Genomic DNA, 19,373 nt, shown 5'->3' on the forward strand with positions numbered 1-19,373 from the left:
CTGACCTTCTACAGGTGCACCATAGAGAGTATCCTGACTGGCTGCATCACGGCCTGGTACGGCAGCTACGTAAGGCTTTACAGAGTGTGGTGAAAACTGCACAGAACATCACCAGGACAGAGCTGCCATCCATGGAGGACCTCTACTCCCAGCGCCTCAGGAAGAAATCCCTCCGGATTATAAAAGACCCCCATCACCCCAGCCACAAACTGTTCTGTCTGCTGCCGTCTGGCAGGCGCTACCGCACGCACCATCCGGACAAAAACCACCAGACTCAGGGACAGTTTCATTACACAGGCAATAAGACTATTAAACACCTGAGCTCTGCTAAGTGCCCCGATAAACATTCCTGTTATCATCTTGCAATCTACTTATTTTTATAAATAGTTATCACCGCAATAAGCCGTAATTAATTTTGTCTTAATGTACATTATTTAATTTCATATTCTGTTCTTGTACATATCATATTCTATTTACATGTATATAGGCTTTTTGCACAATTCTTTACTTTGTATTTTTGTATTTTATTATATATGTTGCATTGTTGGAGGAGCTCAGGTCAGAAGAATGTCATTGCCATTTCTACACTGTAGCTATGTGCATATGACAATAAAACCTTTGAATCTTTGAATCCTGCAGACAAATTGGCCTGACCTGGTTGGTGCTCATGGATTGCTTCTGTTTACTGTCCGAGACCACCAACCCAGCCTAAGTAGCCTTAATGGAAACTAAAAAGAAAATTCAGGCAGTAGGTCTACCTATAACAAATTGAACTTTATTAATAAATTGTAATCCTGCAAGTAATCCTAGTTTTTTATTTATTTAAATGTAACAGTAATCTGTATTTTTGTATGTAACTGTAAGGGAATAAAGTTACCTTTTTTTGGTATCCTGATTAGTTTATCCTGTTACATGTAATCTGTTACTCCCCAAGCCCGGTTATAGTGGCAGAAATCTGCAGTTGTGAAGTTGAATTTGATATTCCATATACAAATAAAGTACCTTGTAGCTAGAATTGTCTTGGTTCAGGTTGAAGTCCTGCTGTGGTCGAGTGTTCTGAGCCCCCTGCCAGTTCTCCAGCAGTGGGAGGATGCTGAGGGCGTTGTCCTGAGTGAGGGGCATCCTGGCATCCTGGGCCTGCTGGGGGTCTCTCACCGACACACACTGGGATGCTTCAAAGAGTGAGAGCCGGCACAGGGGCCAGTGTGGGCCGACAGCCCCAAATCCATCTCTGAAAGAGAGAAACTGGACTAACTCTACTCACAGATTTCCAGATGAGCCAGGGTGGAAACTATGGGATTACTGGCAGGACATGTCAGCTGTGGCGTCTGCCGCATCAGGCCATTTCCTGAAGAGAAAATAGTACCATGTCACATTAATGAAGTAGATAAAAATGTTAAAAACTGTCAAACGAGATGAATTAAAATTATTTTGTTCTATTTGTTACCATGCCAATCTTTGGTCTTTCTTATTTAGTATTTGAGTTTAACATCTACAATGTTCGTGAATAATCCATATTCACAGAATTTGTAATACTATGTGAACTCGGCAAGGTTGAGTACTGACCTGTGTACATACAGTCAGAGCTTTATTTATTGACCAAAGATGTTATTCTGATCCCAGCAGACAGAATGAAGATTACTGAGCGATTTCTCAACAGCACACCAAATAATAGACATTGTTTCTACTGTAAAACTGTTGGCATGTTGGAAACACACATATTGAAAACAGTTTATAGAGTTCCATGAAAAGTCAAACGTGTCCCTCTCCCGGTGTCTCCATCCGCGACACCAGACAACTGGGGAAAACAGCTGCATGCCAATTTAACCACTTTGGGCAAATGACTGACTGGAACTCCACAGTTTTATAACAATAGATGGAGATCTGTGTCTGTGATCAGCAACGTGTTGTCATAGAGATTGTTTAGGGTGCAATTTTAAAATAGAGTTCTCAGAAACAAAAATAATGTTGTACTATGGTGCATTATACACTGAAAAAACAGAAACGTTTACTTCAATTAAATGTATTACGTAAACACATTTCACATAAATAGGTTAGTAGAAAGCAAATATATTAGGTAATATAAGGTTCAACGTAATATTATTGCTCTCAACTAACCTACTACAGTTATGTGACATTTGTTGACATGATACATGTGATTAAAGTCACATTTCAGTTTTATCAGTGTAGATATTACAGGGTTCCTACACCCTTTTAAATTAAAATGTGCAAAATACAATACACAATACAACTTCATGTATGATCATACAATTACTGACAGATTATATTTGTATCATTTTTGAGAGCCATTCTGCGTCCTGAGCATTGTCTGAACACTAGAGGGGAAATAACCAACAGATACATAGAACAAAGCAATCGTCATAAGGAAAAAACATTACTGCTAACTTTATATTACTCAGCATGATTTAGTCCCATTACATTTCATTTCCCATCAACAGGGTCACTGAAGAATGTTGTCTATGAAGGGTTATAATGTGTGTTCTCCCTCTAACTGACAAATAAAGGCCTAAATTAGTATAGCACATTCAAAACTAATATTGTGCAAACAAGAAATAAATAGTTGTACTTGATGTTGGCTACTTGATGTTGTAAAGTTCAAATCAAATAACAGGTAATGTAATGCCAATGAATGATTCACATACAGTATAATTATGTGAGCCATTAATTCAGTATGCATATTAAAGAGGCCTGGTTATGCTTTTGGGGGGTTTCCCTCTCCTCTAGTGTGTCCAATAGGTGTTTGTGCATGTAAATGGTCTGCAAAGGCTAAAATATGTGCTGTGTTCCCTCCAGAGGGAGTTTCTCAGGCTCCCTCTGGAGGGAACCCCCCGGCCTGAAACGCCTGCATTTTGACTATTTTGTTATGTATTATGTAACATTCATATCTATTATGTAACATTCATGCTTCCATTAGCTAGTGCTCCATCATTGCACGTGATAGGTGGGGCAGGGCATCTTTAAGTGGTTGACCAATCAAAACAAAGCCTACCAGCTAACCAATCAAAGCAGACTGGGCTCTGGTTTCAGACAGAGGCTGAAAAGAGGTGCTGCAGCACAGGCAGTATGAGAAAAACAAAAGAGAACATGTCACAGAGACACTACATACTGATATACACCTGAAACTGTGCATAATATGGCGCCTTTAACACATGATATATGTGACCATTTCTATTTTGCAGTATGAGTTAAAAAGCAACAATTCATGCATAATCAGCAGTTAAATGTGACTGAAGGCCTATTGCTTTGGCTTGCTTTTTGAAAATGTCTTAGCACTGGATTAGAGTTATTTTGTCTACCCACTTACACCAAAACTAAAAAGTTGCTGGTCTTGCACCACTTTCCCACACTGCAATACATTTAAACCAACAAGGCTTGAGGATGGGCATAATAAACGTATGAACTTTAATAACTGATCTAGGTCTAAAGCACACTAAACCAGCAGAGTCTTTCAGGGGCCCCGCTCACAGTAAAGGGCTCCTATGAGAAGTGAGGAATCTAGGTTGACCCTTCATCTGCACGCTTAACTACAGACAGAGTGCAGCCACATCTGTGGCAGATATAGACAAAAATGCAGGCTACCACCAGACCACACTTTAATGACTATGCAGAGCTCGGGCTTCAAATAAACTGTTGGGCTTTGTGGTACCATCTGCCTCTACTATTCCTGTACTCTGCAACCAGAGAAAGCTGGGCCTGCCCTGCTCTGGCCCGAGCTGAACCAGCAACTGGAATAAGTGCAAAAAAATGAAAAGAAAGAAAATGCTGATATTTGGCAAACAAGTGTGTCTTATCACAGGTGGCTGCAATGAGCCTGTTTTGCACTGCACATTTCTTCAAAACGGGGTTGCAGGCTCAGTGGCCCAGAGATTTCTTTTGGGGGTGCTGTGGGGTAGCTTGACGTTTCATAGAGGGTGCTCAAACATGTAGGGTTTCCCATTAATGTACCGGTCGCTACAGTGGAATGTTCTACTGCAACAATCCCCACGCAAATACACAGTGTGACTGTTACAATGAAGGCTCGATAATCAGCTCACGGCATATAGGTGTAAGCAGGGGTAAAGTGCTATTTGTGGGGAGTGAACCTAACATAGGGGGGTCCGGGGGCATGCTCCCCCGGGAAGATTTTTTTTTTAATATTGAAGTTAAAAGCATCAATCTGGTGCATTTTGAGAGCAAAATTAAGAGATCTACAGTATGGATACATCTCTCAACATCCATATGAAACATAACTGTAAACAGATTTACTATTTCTTTATGGATATTTTACAAATCATTCCCCTTTTAAACTTTATTCTTTTTTTACTGTCATAAAAAAAGACCTGTTTTTCATTTATTCTCTTATTTTTGTATAATTATAATGATCATATAAGCGTATGCCTCGGAAATAATTGTTTACATTAATCGTGACCAAAACGTTTGAGACCCAGCCACTAGCTCGCTAGCACCAGAAGCTAACAACAACGAGCTCCGGTACCGGTGCGCTCTCTCTCTCTCTCTCGCTCGTGCCAGCCACATTTACAAGGATATCTATGACAACACAAGTCAAAATTGGCTCATCTTACCCCACTCTCCCCTATAGAGAGACACAAAGAAAATAGAACACTATCATATAAAATGATTTTATTTTAAGAAGTACACATTCAAGTTGTTAGGTAGCAGCAGTATTTATAAGATAAAATAAGTGTAGCACTGTAGAATGAAGTGTGGTATATAAGAGTAGTAAAATTATTATTGCACATAGTAACGTAAAGATCCCTGTTCAATAATGGATGGGCTAACTAGGAGTAGTATTAGAAGAAGATATTGCACATAAGTGTTGCTGTACAGTGGTTTCAGTATTCACAAATCTTGCCTCTGTTGGGGCTAAATGTAAACCTGGATCCACTCAGAAAATGCATTCAATGCATTTTGGCCACCAGAAACATCTACCGTTGTCCAATTTAGCAGTTTAGTGACAGCAATTGTGTTATCTAAAAAAAAAATTGTTTATAAATGTGATATATAAATAAAACTTGATTTGATAACACGGCTCTCTTACCCATACAGTTCACTGTATGTGTAGACATCTTTCCATTGTAGGAAGAGAGATGGGTACTTTCAGTCATCATCACAGGAGACAGACCCTGAAGACGGTGTTATCCATGGGCGTGGGAAGGGGGGTGCTGAGGGCGCTGTAGCACACCCTAGCGGCAGGCAGGGGGTGCGGAGCTCCCCTGCCTGAATTATTATTTGACGGTTATTGTTGCTCCCGCTGTGCATCATCTGTGTAATATGTAGCCACTAAATTCCACATTGTTGGCTACAATTCTGTAGCTCCGGACAATTCTACCTCAATAATATAATACATTAACCGTGCTTTACGTGAACCTCATCATGACACTAGAGAGGACGGCAGGACTGTAATTTCCAGTGTTCAGTGAATGCAACAGAGGCATGACACCAGACCAATCAGAGAGTTGCATGGAAATAAAAGTGTGCTTGTGTCATTCAAGCTCGGCTCTGTAGGTGTGTGTGTGTGTGTGTGTGTGTGTGTGTGTGTGTGTGTGTGTGTGTGTGTGTGTGTGTGGTGTGTGTGTGTGTGTGTGTGTGTGCGGAAATAGTGCATTTAGTGTGTGTGTGTGTGTGTGTGTGTGTGTGTGTGTGTGTGTGTGTGTGTGTGTGTGTGTGGTGTGTGTGTGTGTGTGTGTGTGTGTGTGTGTGTGTGTGTGTGTGTGTGTGTGTGAGAGAGAGGGGAGAGAGGGAGAGAGAGGGAGAGAGAGAGCGGGACCGGTGCCAGCAGCAGGGACCGTGTTGTTAGCATCTGGTTAGCTAGCTGCACTAACGGACATACGGAGCTGTTTGTTCCACAACAAGCTGGAGGAGAGCTCTCCTCTCAGACTGAGAGGCTCAGGTGAGCTAAAGGACTCTCTGAGTGTTTAGATTGTTAACTTTAGTCTAAGTTATCTCAGTGGGTCTCAAACGGTTTGGTCACAAATGATTGAAAAGATTATTTCCGCGGCACACCTTCATATGATCATTATAGTTATAAAAAAAACAAGAGAATAAAGGAAAAACAGTTATGAAATACTATATGGCAGTAAAACAAGAATACAGTTTAAAAGGGGAGTGATTTGTAAAATATCCATAAAGAAAAAGAACATCTCTTTACAATCACAGGCGTCACCTATTTCGCCCTTACAATAGTAACGTAGGCCTACAATTAGTTGTCAACACCCGTAGATGCAGGATTTACAATATCAAAACCTGTAGGCCTAGATATGTATACATACATTACAGTGACAGGCTACAGATTATTATCCCAATTTTCAGGACAAAAACAATCTATTTTACAGGATTAACACAACATTATTGCTACAAATACTTCCCCAGATATACTCCCGCCAAGTGTTAACGGACAAACTCTTCTCAAGATTGCGCAAATATGCCAAATATACTCAAAGTATTCTAATTTATTAAATTTCTTTGTGAATGCTATTTCTGAACATTTGACAACAATACTTATTTAACAAATTATACAAAGTATACTTTAAGAAGTGGTGAGGAAGTGTTACAATTCACAACTACAATAAATGCAGGAGACAGGAGTAGGCAAGACGTTTAGCAGCAAGGATACAGAGCTCAGAGTTGTTGACTGAATGAGTTCCAAATATTGGCCACCTACTGTGAGATATAAGTCGTGGGCAAACATGATTTAAGGGTTGGATTAGGGCTGCACGATATATCGTGTTGTGACGATAATCGCGATATGCGCATGCGCGATATCCACATCGCGAGGACGTGCGATATTAAGTAGGCAAATGAACTCAAACACGTCATGTTACAATTATTTTGCTGCTTGCTACAAAAGGAAAACGTGCGCGGCTCTCATGTCAAGGGTACTTGAGTGAGTGACATGCAGGCTCTGCATGCACAGCAAACCACCAATCACAACCAAATCTCCAAAGCAAACGGACCCGGTGATTAAAGGTAGAAACACTGAATAAAGTCGTTTCATGTGTAAAAGGAAAGGGAAGTTCGGCGCTGCTAACCGAGCTAGCTCAGCTTGTTGCTCTGATAACTTAAGATCCAGACGTCCGTGACTAAAATCCTTCATCCGGTTAAATATAGTTAAAAAAATACCAATTTTATAGCATTAAAGTTCAAGAAAGGATGATTTGCAGAAAAAAACAACAGTTTTTTCTTCAATTCCTGTATGTTTTCATATCGCAATATATATCGCATGGGGAACAAATCGCAATGTCAGTTTTTTCCAATATCGTGCAGCCCTAGGTTGGATGGAGCATATATGACTGACATTGACTTATGTAATGCTCTGGAACAAATGTGAGCAGATTCAGGCTGTCCCTAAACGTCCAAAGCACTTAACCTGTGCTCCACACACTGACTATAAAAGAAACCAATGTGAATTAGTCTGTTGTAAAATTAAGAGACCACTCCAAATGTTTCAATCTATACATGCATGGCAGCCATTCCATTCCATTGTCTGTGGAATTCCAACACAGATAAATGTTGTCAGTAGTTTATGGAATAACATTCAAAAAATTGCATTTACTCAAACACAAACCTAAGTAGTAAAACCAGAGAAACTGATAATGCTGCATACATTTGCTTTGACATAACAGTAATTATACCTCACATCTTCAAAATGTACTTTGACGAGCAAAATATGGTTTATAGTGAAAAAAACACATTTACCACTTGTGCTTCACTCCATCACAACCAAATATAAATGATGGGTGCTTCATGAATTGATGGTCACATGACAAATGTGCACAGTTCCCTAGGATCTGGTCAACTTACCCACTGGCTCAATTTACCCCAGTCTCCCCTACTTTGCTGTCACACTGTAAATGTCCCCTTTGGTGGACGAGTAAAGGAATTATTTTTCTGATTAAATAGCATCTAGATTGATATGACATATTTAAAATCACAGAATGTGTGTAAATGAGGCCATTTCATATACAGGCTTTACATTGTAATCTTCAGACAGACACACAGAAGCAGAATCAGTTCAACTGTTGACACACATCAGTTAAATAACAATCGTATTAACATGACATTTCCAGTAACGACCTAAATCCCTCTAAAAGGAGCCCTTCCCCCCTCTGGACATAATCTCTGCTCACTTGTAACATAATGAAAGACTATCTACATTGATACAGATTTACAGTAGGACTCGTCCACTGTCTCTTCAAATCCCTGAGAGTTATCCTTCTGAAACAGCTTATCCTTTACAGGGTCGTGGGGGGCTGGAGACAATCACAGCTGACATGAGGCGGGGTACACCCAGGATGGGTCACCTGGCAACCACAGCGCTGAAACATAAAGACGGACACTCCTACATTCATAGGATTAATAGTCGTCTTACTGTGCATGTCTTTTGACTGTGGGAGAAGGACGGAGCTCCCAGAGATACTCCGACAGCCAGCGGGTTCAACCCCAAGAAGTACTCAGACCCTTTACTTCAGTAAAAGTAGTAGTAGTATGGTCTTGAAATACTCCATTAGAAGTAGAAGCCCCAAATGCAAAATGTTACTAGAAAGTACTTTGAGTTACATAAGTACTCAATGGCACTTACCATAATATTATATTTGTATATAATAATATATATTCCTGTTTCTATCACTAACTTAATGGTGTAGTTTGTCAATCTGAAGCCAATTGTAGATGTTTTTAAAATACTGGGTTGTATTTTTGTATATTGGTAGTGTAAGCAAATCACAAGATGTTATAAGAAAAAAGTAACAAACTATGAATGTTAAATTAATGTAGTGGAGTAAAAAGTGCTACTGTATATTTGCCTCAGAAATGTTGTAGAGTAGAAGTTAAAGTAGCAACAAATTGAAATACTAAAGTAAAGTCACAAATATGTAAAAATAGTACTGAAGTATGGTACTTAAGTACATTTACTTTGTTACTTTCCCCCACTGTCAAACCCTGAACCCTCTTGTTGTAATGAGATAGTGAGGGCTCCTGCACCATTGCGCCATTCTGCAAATTATTTAGGTCTGATAAAAATGACGACTATATATTTGGCCAATAAAGACAGAGTTTGATAATGTCTATCTTACAGGATTGTAAAGTAGTGATAGTAGTGACATGTTATGGTTAGCATGAAGACAATGACACTGTGACATAGGCTACAGGCAAAAGATAGAGCTAATGACCATTTTAGAGTTCAAATAACATTTTCGTTCCTTTATCTGATTCAAATTGGCCCAATATGGCTGGATGAAATTGGCAATAAAGACTTTCATTGACAAAAATGACGGAAGCACCGAAACCTCCCCTCAAATCTCAGCGCACATCAGAGAGGTTCTACACCACGCAGCCTGCATGGGATTTATGCCTGTTAATGGAACACAAAGAATCAATTCAGAACAAAGTGGGCACACATTGTTCAGGCTAACGGAGAGGCTAGCCATTACTGAAATAAGAGATACATCAGTTGAAAAGCAGGAATATATAACTCTATCTGTAGCTGTCCTACATGATTGTGCTAGAAACCAAGTCATGATGAAGTCATCAAACACATTCAGTACCATACAGTTCTGAATGCTTGATATCTGGGTCAACTTTCCCCCAAAACATTATACTTAGATATGCATTAGACTTGTGTATGCTGGAATAAGATTAAAGATGTGGCTGGATGACCTGTAGAAGCAGGGCCGCCCCTGGCCAACTTGGGGCCCCAAGCGACATTGTGAGATGAGGCCCCCCCCCCAACCGACAGGAGTGAACTTTTTTTTTTGGAAACAAAGTAGGCTACTTTGCAAATATAATTCCTGTTTATTATTATTATTATCAACGGTTACTTTTTTATACAGAGAGGTAAATGGTAAATGTGCATGTATGTCGCTCAGTATGGGTTTACAGGTGAATTTTGCATTTCCTGTCAAATACTAGCCTCAAAAAGATAAAAACATAATTAATGCAAATAAACTACTTCTACTAATAATAATAATGATAATCAATTCAATAATAAAAATACTATATTGTTTTATTATAATATAGTTGTAATATAGTCAAGACAAAACATGCTTATGACATGCTCAAAAACTGATATTTCTTAAATCTGTATATAGTTCCCTCTGTCATCAATGTATCAACAACTACACACACATTTCTATCAGTATTTCTCTGTGTTGTGGTTGACATGATGATGACTGTTAGGAGTTAAGGGGAGAGGCTGAGCATCACCATGAAATGTGCAAATGGACATACAAATGAATAAAAGGGGGAAAAATGCTCCATGTTTTTTAGGCTGTAAACTTTAACTGTTATGTAAGCCAACTAGACAGACAGTGTATCACTCTTCCTCCTGTACATCAGCAGATAAAAGGCATAACATAATGAATGAATGGTAAATAAAGAATTCTGGAAATAACTGCATCTCCATTAGCCTATATGCTCTGCAGAGACTGCCTTCTTCATGTCGTGAATTGCAGTTGATGTTTTAATATGGCAATTGGCAATTTGACTTATACAACATTCGTAAGTTGTACATTTGACTCATACAATAACCCACCTTCGAGTGATGCTCTAGTTTCTTTATGTTTTGTTTTTTGCGCCGGACTGAAACTGTCTTTTCACCGACATCTCTTCACCTGCACTAGTGGCCGTATCAAAGCCGTGATTGGTCAGATGTCGATTCATTGCAACGGTGTCGGGTTACAGACATGCGCCTCTTGTCACCTCTCACTCTCACTCTCGCGGGGGGTGCGCGGAGAACTGAGCGGAGAACTGCGCACAGCAGCTGAGGCCCTCTGGGCGGGGCCCCCTGCGCAAGGCGGGGCCCCATGCAGCCTGCGTGATTGGCCTGTAGGGAGGGGCGGCCCTGTGTAGAAGCCACAACTGCTAATTTCACCAAGTGAAAGGTTGTTTTTATTCCATGCCTAGAACTGAAAACAAATAAAGGTAGTGCTAATACAGGCGGCTAACTATAGCTAAGCTTAAGCTCAAGCTATATTAAGTGGAGTTAGCCAAATGTCACCATGTCAGTTAGGCTTGCTTATTATTTCCGTGGTACGGTTAAAAGCTCTGGAAACGGAAAGATAAGTTGGTCATTGACATATTATTCAGCTAAAAAAGTCCAAGGCAAACTTTACTCAAACCTGCTATTTGAAAGAAGCCAAGTTTGAGAAATTCAAACGATAGCATAATGTCTAAATTAATGGCAAACTTTTTACATTTTTAAACCTTTCAATGTGAGTTCAATTAGGCTTGCATGATAGGCACTAAATGATTTAGATCAGCGGTTTTCAAAGTGTGAGGCGCGCCTCCCTGGGGGGGCGCCAGAGAGCTTCAGGGGAGGCGCAGCGTGAGAAAAAATTAACGAGAAAAAGATTAGTAAAGTGTCACTTGCACACTTTTGGCTTTCTGTGGAGACCGAGTTCCCCCACCTCGCCAAAAAGGCTGTAAAAGTGCTCATTCCCTCCACCTCCACCCAGGGGCTGTGTTCTGGAGAATCACAGAATGGCCGGTCGTCAACGGGCCTTTGACGGCCGGCTCGGTTCGCTGACGGCCGGCAGCGCCCTTTATTTGTTATGTTTTTAAACGGCATCATTGAAGTTGCGCTGACAGGCGACAGAGGTCCGTTCAGCGGGGCTCCCCCCCCCCGCTGACAGTTCACGAGTGTGCTCTACCAATTTCTGTGGGCTGGGATGGGTGAGATTCCAGGGCTGATTTTTAGACCCAGTCCACCCCTGCCTCCACCTACCTGTGTGAGTGCGGGTTTTCCGTATTGACTTTGATCAAAAGCAAGAACCGGTCAAGGCTGCAACCAGAGGATGATCTACGTTTATTCCTGTCTACATTGCATTCACGAGATTTAGAATGAGTGATGCGTAGCCAGAATGCCCAAAACCGGAAGCTGTCATACACTCTCATATAGCAGCTAATATGAAATCTCCGTTATTGACATAAATATGAAGATGGATTATCAGTAATCATTTAAAAGTGACACAGACACATTGGATTAACCTTCAGCATCGTTGTATGCGTTTTAATGCCATTGAACACTGATGATCAGTGATCAGAAAACAGCAACGGTAAGACTTACTTTCCATTTTGGCCCCGTAAAGCTATGTTGTGTGTTGTCTGGGTTTGCTTCCCCTGCCGCGAGTTTTGGTCGCTCAGTGATGATAATTATACCCCTAGAATCTGTGGAATCTCAGCTTGCTAGCTGATATATTGTTTGTGCAGATCCGATAAGTAATAAGGTATCTCTACCAGAGGTGTGGACTCGAGTCACATGACTTGGACTCGAGTCAGACTCGAGTCACACATTTTATGACTTGAGACTCGACTTGACAACATCACAAAAGACTTGCGACTCGACTTGGACTTGAACACCAATGACTCGGGACTTGACTTGGACTTGAGCCTTCTGACTTGAGGTGACTTGCTACTTTAATTCAGAGGTCTCCAACACGCCGATCGCGAGATGCCGCTAGAAGAGCAGACTCCCGTCGGGGAGAGCAGAATCTTCAGCCGCTCCTACTCTTGCTGAGATTCCTTGCAGGCAGGGGCGGGTCTTTATTTAGCTGGGCCACCATGCGGCCAATCATATGCGAGGACACACTAGGATCATACCATTATGTGAAAGAAGGGTGGGGGGCACAGCATGTGTAGTGGTACAGGCCAGCTGCACAGAACGACGGGGAGACGGATTTAAATGCAAGCGCGTCGGAAAAAGTCAAGAAATTAGCGAAAACCGAAAAAAGAAGCAGCATCTGGCTGCTTTTCAATTATATTGGAGAAAGCAAAGCTGAGTGCAGGATTTGTAAAATGAAAATAACCTTCAGAGCAGGGTTTTTTTTGGGTAACCACTCAGGATTTATTGTCAGAGGTGGGAGAAGTTCAGACAATTAAAAAAAGTTACAATCAGGGTTCCCGCGGGGTCTTAACAAGTCTTAAAAAGTCTTACATTTGATAATCAGAATTGAAGGCCTTAAAAAGGTCTTAAATATGATTCAGAAGGTCTTAAAAATTATCGGATTTGAAAGGTACTTCTATGTTCTTCTATGTTCTACTTCTTCTAAATGTGTTTTGGGGGAAATGTCCGGGCTGCAAAGTAACCAGTACGGTAATAGCCTTTCAGTTCCCCCCAACTATTTGTATTGAATTAAATCAACATGGAACCAGTAATCACTAACTTTGTTTCCCCCGGCCCCTTGTTGGAGAACACCCAGCTAGTAACCTAGCAACCAAGCTTCAGCTCATGTAGCCTATCTTCGAATCTACTTACAAATGAATATGGGGAAGTGTCAGTTCAACCGTATTTGGTTGGAAAACATCTAATTTAGTGCTTGGTTGAAACCAGTGGAGGGAACGTGTTTGAAGCCCGCTGCACCTTTTGCAAAATAAATTAGTGTTTGTTTTGCTAATGTAGCGTTAGCTAGTGCAGCGTTAGCTAGTGCAGCAGCAGCTAATGTAGCGTTAGCTAGTGCAGCAGCAGCTAATGCAGCAGCTCCCGCAACAACACCGGGGGACCTCCGGGCGAAGTTTGGGTCTACGTCAACCCTAAAAGCGGAGGTGCTGTAGACGCTACACACTAGGGCTGCTCGATTATGGCAATAATCAAGATTATGTTGGTCAATAATTAATATCACGATTATTAAATATGATTATTCATTGACTTTGAAAACATCCATTTATTGAACTTTAAAACAGATAATAATTTGAACAGTATCTTTTTAACTGTTGATTACCCTGAACGTATAATTCAACTGAAAAACCAATACAAAAATTAATTAAATAAATGATACATTACTAAAAAAATCATTAGATCAAATATGTTGTCGTGCACTGTCACAACCTAGCAAAGCAAAATAATCGTTTTTTCCGATTATGTTGTTTTCGTAATTGTGGCAGGCCAAAATCGTAATTGCGATTAAAATATGATTAATTGCACAGCCCTAACACACACACACACACACACACACACACACACACACACACACACACACACACACACACACACACACACACACACACACACACACACACACACACACACACACACACACACACACTCAAGCACACACAGATACACACTTTTTGTATAACACGCTAACACAGTTCTGTACTGTTATGCTTATGCTGTTATGTTCAGTCACTGTTCTTATGTTGAACATGAATACATTTACTTTGAAAGTGATTATGGGACGTATTTCTTCTTTCATATCAATTTTCCTTCATACTTTATTGCCGTGAAATAGGTCTTAAATTCTATTCAAAGTGGTCTTAGAAAGGTGTTATTTGAGTTGGCGAAACCTGCAGGAACCCTGTACAATAAAAAGTCCTGCATTCAAAATGTTACAAGTAAAAGTACAAAAGTATTAGCATCAAAATATACTTAAAGTACCACCTGCAGAGGGATCTAGATGCAGGTGTTCTTTATAGAGACCGCCTCGCTGCACATTATCCCTTGCATAAAGATAGATTGTGGGTCCCTTATAACATGTTGTACACAGTGGAAATAAACATTCTGGTTTCCTCAACATCAGGGATCTTATACATTAAACTCCTTCTGAATCAAACCGTCACGGTAGCCTTACCTTACTGATCCCTCTTAAAATAGAAGAAAACAAGTTACTTTACCAGCAGAGAGAAAATGGATTATTAAATGATTAATGTGACTAATGTAGAGTTATATTTGTATTTATTCATGTTAGCAAACTATGGATAAGCTTAAAATGGGAATAATTTGGGTAAAACTGTGAGCTGCATTTGGGGCCTGTTGACATGTGTTTTTGAGGACAAAGGAAGATGGGGGAAGGTGAGAGCATGTCCTGATTTGCATTCAACTTAGATCTAGCTGCAGTGTTTGTGATGTTAAGAGAGGTCCCTTGGGTTTCTCTGGTGCTTATCAACAGTAGCAGTTAAGTGAATACTGTTCAAACAATACCTGTGTTTGTGTTTTATATTGATTTCTCTGTTTTATCCTTTCATAAATGTAAGGACTACAAATGGCTATAAACATTCTGGGCTGGTTGGAGTAAACAGGGTTTTATGGCTCTGTGGGGGAGGTGTAGGTATGCAGGCCTTGAGACCTTTTGTTGTAAAGTGAGCCTGTTTGGTTTCCTGCTGCGTTTCCTGCTGCGTTGCGTCTCCCAATGAGATGACCTGAAAAGATGACCAGCTGACCTAACACCAAACCCCTCCTTCTTACTCTGGTATATATCCGGTGGATTCCCTGGCGTTCGGCCTCTTCTTCACATGCTGCCCTCGGGTGAAAGTAGCTCTGTAGTATGCGGACTAGAGCAGGAGTAAGCCGGCATTACTCCTTAAGCATTGCAATATAACTGTAATATATCATGTTGTATTGTAATGATTGTATTGCATTGTCATATTGCCATTAAAGTAGATTATTGTTAACGGTTACTTTGTAGATATGGATTCCTTCCTGTATTATAACCAGCTTCATAGGAACGCGCGGAGATTTGAAAAGCGGACCAGTTATCCCTCCAAATCCCTAACAAAATGGTGACCCGACGTCTATAACGAAGCTGAGGAAGAATTCAGACGCTTTCAAACATCTCAGACAATCAGCAGGACTCTGCAACTTTGCAAATAAGGTAAGCAGACGATGAAAGTCGCCTGTCTGTAATTGGATACGCTAAAACTTTAGGATTGTCTGTAGGCGTTTCACAGTGTTTTTATAGTTTAAATGGAATATACAATGCATATTTTACTATGTTAGGAAAGTTATATACAAAACGTAAACGTGGATCGACAGGTAGACGAAAGTCCTGCGTGACGTGAAATAGAGCAGTTTGGCGCGGATCTGCAGGTGTTTATTCCTGAGTGGCGTAGAAATGGTGCAGTTTGTGTGAATGCGAGGTTTGAATCCTGCACGGCAAAACCTGAAAACTCGATATATCAGATCGAGTCGCCGTTTAAAACTGGGGTTTAAATAACAGACCAATGCTAAAAGCTTAAAGCCAGAGGTCTGTTATATATTAAACCAAGGTAGAGCGTTTCCCTTTGTCTGGAAACTTCTGCTGCTGCCATCTAGTGGCTGAAAGGGGGTATCACACCCTTGAAACTTCTGCTGCTGCCATCTAGTGGCTGAAAGGGGGTATCACACCCTTGAAACTTATGCGAGCTTAGAGTTTAATCATTACATTGCTGGCCGGTATTGTTTGGTAAACTGGTACAAAACAATAAGGGATTGAACATTTTTTACAACGAAAGCACCAGGAGATGAGTAAACTCAAGAATCTGTAGAGTGTAAATACATTGTGCAAAACACATTTTACACTCGAACTGTTTGCAAATGTAGACAATATAAATAAATGTTCAGAAAGAAGACATAGGCCTACACTTGATTCAAATTTCATTACTGTGATCCGATTGGTGTGCTCTGCAGGTTTACTATTGTTCGAAGTAACAGTGGGATTTAAAATGAGAGAAGATATGGAGATGTTCTTTCATAGTGTGTGGAATATGTGATGCTGGAAACATGTAAGTATTTCAGAGTTGTGTTGGGTAAATATGTAACAATGGATGAAACAATTTTTGGAGTTAGTTTTTGTAATATCATAAGTAGACATTAATTATGTTGTTTAGATGGCATTTAACAACTAAGACAGATAGTATGATTAGAAAGAGACAGAGTGGAAAGGGTTGGATTTATTTAACATCAGTGTGCTAGACTTCTTATAGGTAATGTGTACCGGGACCTGGACTCCCCCTCTGAGTTAGAAAGGCTTTGATCCCGACCCTCCAAGCAGACAACGAGACCTAACCCAACAGGAGACTCCTCCTTCTCCATCGTACAGACAGAGAACCAGAGCTGAACCAACAACAACAACAACAAGACTACATCAAGACTGCAGCCAGAACTATCTCCACCTGTGGCATCCAGAACCAAACCAGCATGCTGACATACAGAGAGATACTCTCATCAGCCCCTCAGACAGGACATGAGAGCAGAATCCGCCCTCCATAAAAACAGCAGAGAGACTGTAAAGGAGGAGTGCAACAACAGTGGCATGATGGGGCTGCAGAGGTAACTGGGCCAATGGCGGCCTACAAAAGTTACAGCGGATGGATTCAACAGCTGATGGACTGAAGAGAAGACAGAATCAGAGGAGTTGGCATGGTCGATTAGAAGTGAGGAGGCCGGGGTCACGGCTTGAGAAAACCAGGGGAGGAGGAAAGGAGAACGGGAATGAGTGAGTTACACATAAACACACTTATTCACGAAACGCACATTTAAATAACTTGAATTAACTTCATAAATACGTAAAGACAGAAAGATTTATTAATCATTTGGTAAATTAAAAATAGCAGTAAAGAGGAAACTATTAAAGTAAAATGATAATCATCCTAAAACACACTGACAGAGTAGAACCATATTCTTCAATATTTTCATCATGTTAACAATTCATTCTTTAAGACATTTTTATTCACGTGTGAATAAAGTAGCGGTCTCATTGGTTACAATATTGATCACCATTAAAAGGATAGTTTTAGGAACCACTCTATAGGACAAATCTTTGTTTGTATTAATGGCTAGTGCCAAGCCACATATAAAATTCCAATCTAAAGTGTTGATTTCACCATTGTGGCATAGTTATTACCAGACTTCGGTTTTAAATCCTTGATAAAGGAGGGAGTAATTGTTGCATGTTCGGACACCCAAGGTTCCACACACTGCTAAAGAGTTTAACATCGTTTTTTAAGTAGACCAGAATTATAATGAGCTATGAAATGCAGGGCGACACAGATCCTAGTAATGTTTTGACTCAAGATAATAGTTATTGTACAAAAGTTTCTGAAATAGATCATTAGACATTTTAATTAGTAGTGGTACTCGAAGGAAGTGAGTTTTGTACCAAGTTTCAGGAAAAGTGGGAGGCGGAAGTCCCAATGACAAGTGAGAATCATCTTGAAAATTATAGTTGAAATCGTGACATATTTTTGTAGACAAAGGATACTGGCCTATGCTGAAATGTCAAAGTCTCTGCAGAGCACGACACATGGCCAAAAAAGACGGAGACCAACTGACCTTTGACCCTGACCGACAGTGTAACTTGACAAGGCACTGTGGATGACTGACTCTGGGGTGAACCTGACCAAACTTGACATGACAACCAGACAGTGTGAGTGTGGATGAATGCCGGCATGTGATCAGTGTAACTGCATGATTCTAAAACAATAACCAACCAAGCATGTTTTTGGACTAACATATTATTTTGGAGCTCCAAGGGAAACGAGAGGTTTCCTAAAAATTCCACAAAAAGGGGAAACCACACAGGTGATATTTTACTCTCACATGAGTTGGCGGTTTGCAAATGTAAAACTACAATCTGAAGATTCTGTTTCTTTTAGGCCTGAAGGACGGAGAGGAACACTTCTTTTCACTGAAGTGTTCACTGTGGAAATAATGATAATAATGTTCGTTATGTTCCTAACCAATTACCTGACAGTTTTTGTTCCCCTCCCATTACAGGCTTTTGTTACACATGATTTCATGTGTAAAAGGGGGGAGTGAGTATAATGTATAAATGTCAACATGGCTGTAAAATTCACAATTTACATTTTTTAAGGATTGAGCATTGAATGTAATTAACCTGCTCCATATCTGGGGATAAGATACTGTTTGATGAATGTTGAGATGTTTCTAAATATTGATTTGAATTATAGCAGGTAACAAAGAAGCAGTGGCCAAGGGGCTACTGTGAAACCGAAGAAGTTGACCTGTGATAGTTAAACAATTTTGTAATATTTTAACAGACATTAGAGTAACTGAGGTTTGAAATGTAGAAAGAACATATTACAGTTAAAGCTAAAACATAGTAATGTAATGAGACATAATTTAATTTAGACAACATCATGTAACTAGCCTGGTAAAGAAGTAAAAGCCATAGACTTTATTATTTAGGTCATTATGGGGATATACATTTCATCTAAATTTATAATAGAAAGACATTTGATGACAGTTTGTTGGAATTCTGTATTCATTTTTTCAGCGTGATAATATCTAAGCACTGACAGGTAGAAGCAGTATCACCAGGAAATCATTCACTTTGTTAGCATCGTGATTTTGGTTGTTTTTGAATCCATAACATTAGTGTGTTTCTTTACCAGAAACATTAGCAGTTCATATTATATTTGGATTTTAAATAGGATTTCATTTAAAAATAAACACGGATGCTTGTCAGAAATTCAGAGCTATTGAAATATGTTATTTAGTTTACCTAAAGATGTTGAGGTTCTTATTTAGTTGGCACAGTCCAAGTATTAAGATTCTGAAGCTGCACTGGCAGATAGGAGGTCTACAATTAATTTAGAAAACCTGTTCACAGACGGCTGTTGTTTCAAGACACCCCACCAAGAGG

At 40.1% G+C, this 19,373-nt stretch overlaps 1 protein-coding gene across 1 annotated transcript in view; it reads right to left on the reverse strand.

The window, feature by feature from the left end:
• The window catches only part of pdzd2 (PDZ domain containing 2), a gene marked incomplete at its 3' end in the record, with an annotated part of 44,347 nt that overhangs the window by 12,078 nt on the left and 12,896 nt on the right, over window positions 1–19,373 (reverse strand). The window contains 1 exon segment of the mRNA XM_034199285.1: window positions 1,003–1,348. Coding sequence (XP_034055176.1) covers window positions 1,003–1,122 — 120 coding nt within the window.

Source organism: Gymnodraco acuticeps, unplaced genomic scaffold, assembly GCF_902827175.1.
Source record: "Gymnodraco acuticeps unplaced genomic scaffold, fGymAcu1.1, whole genome shotgun sequence".
NCBI lineage: Eukaryota > Metazoa > Chordata > Actinopteri > Perciformes > Bathydraconidae > Gymnodraco > Gymnodraco acuticeps.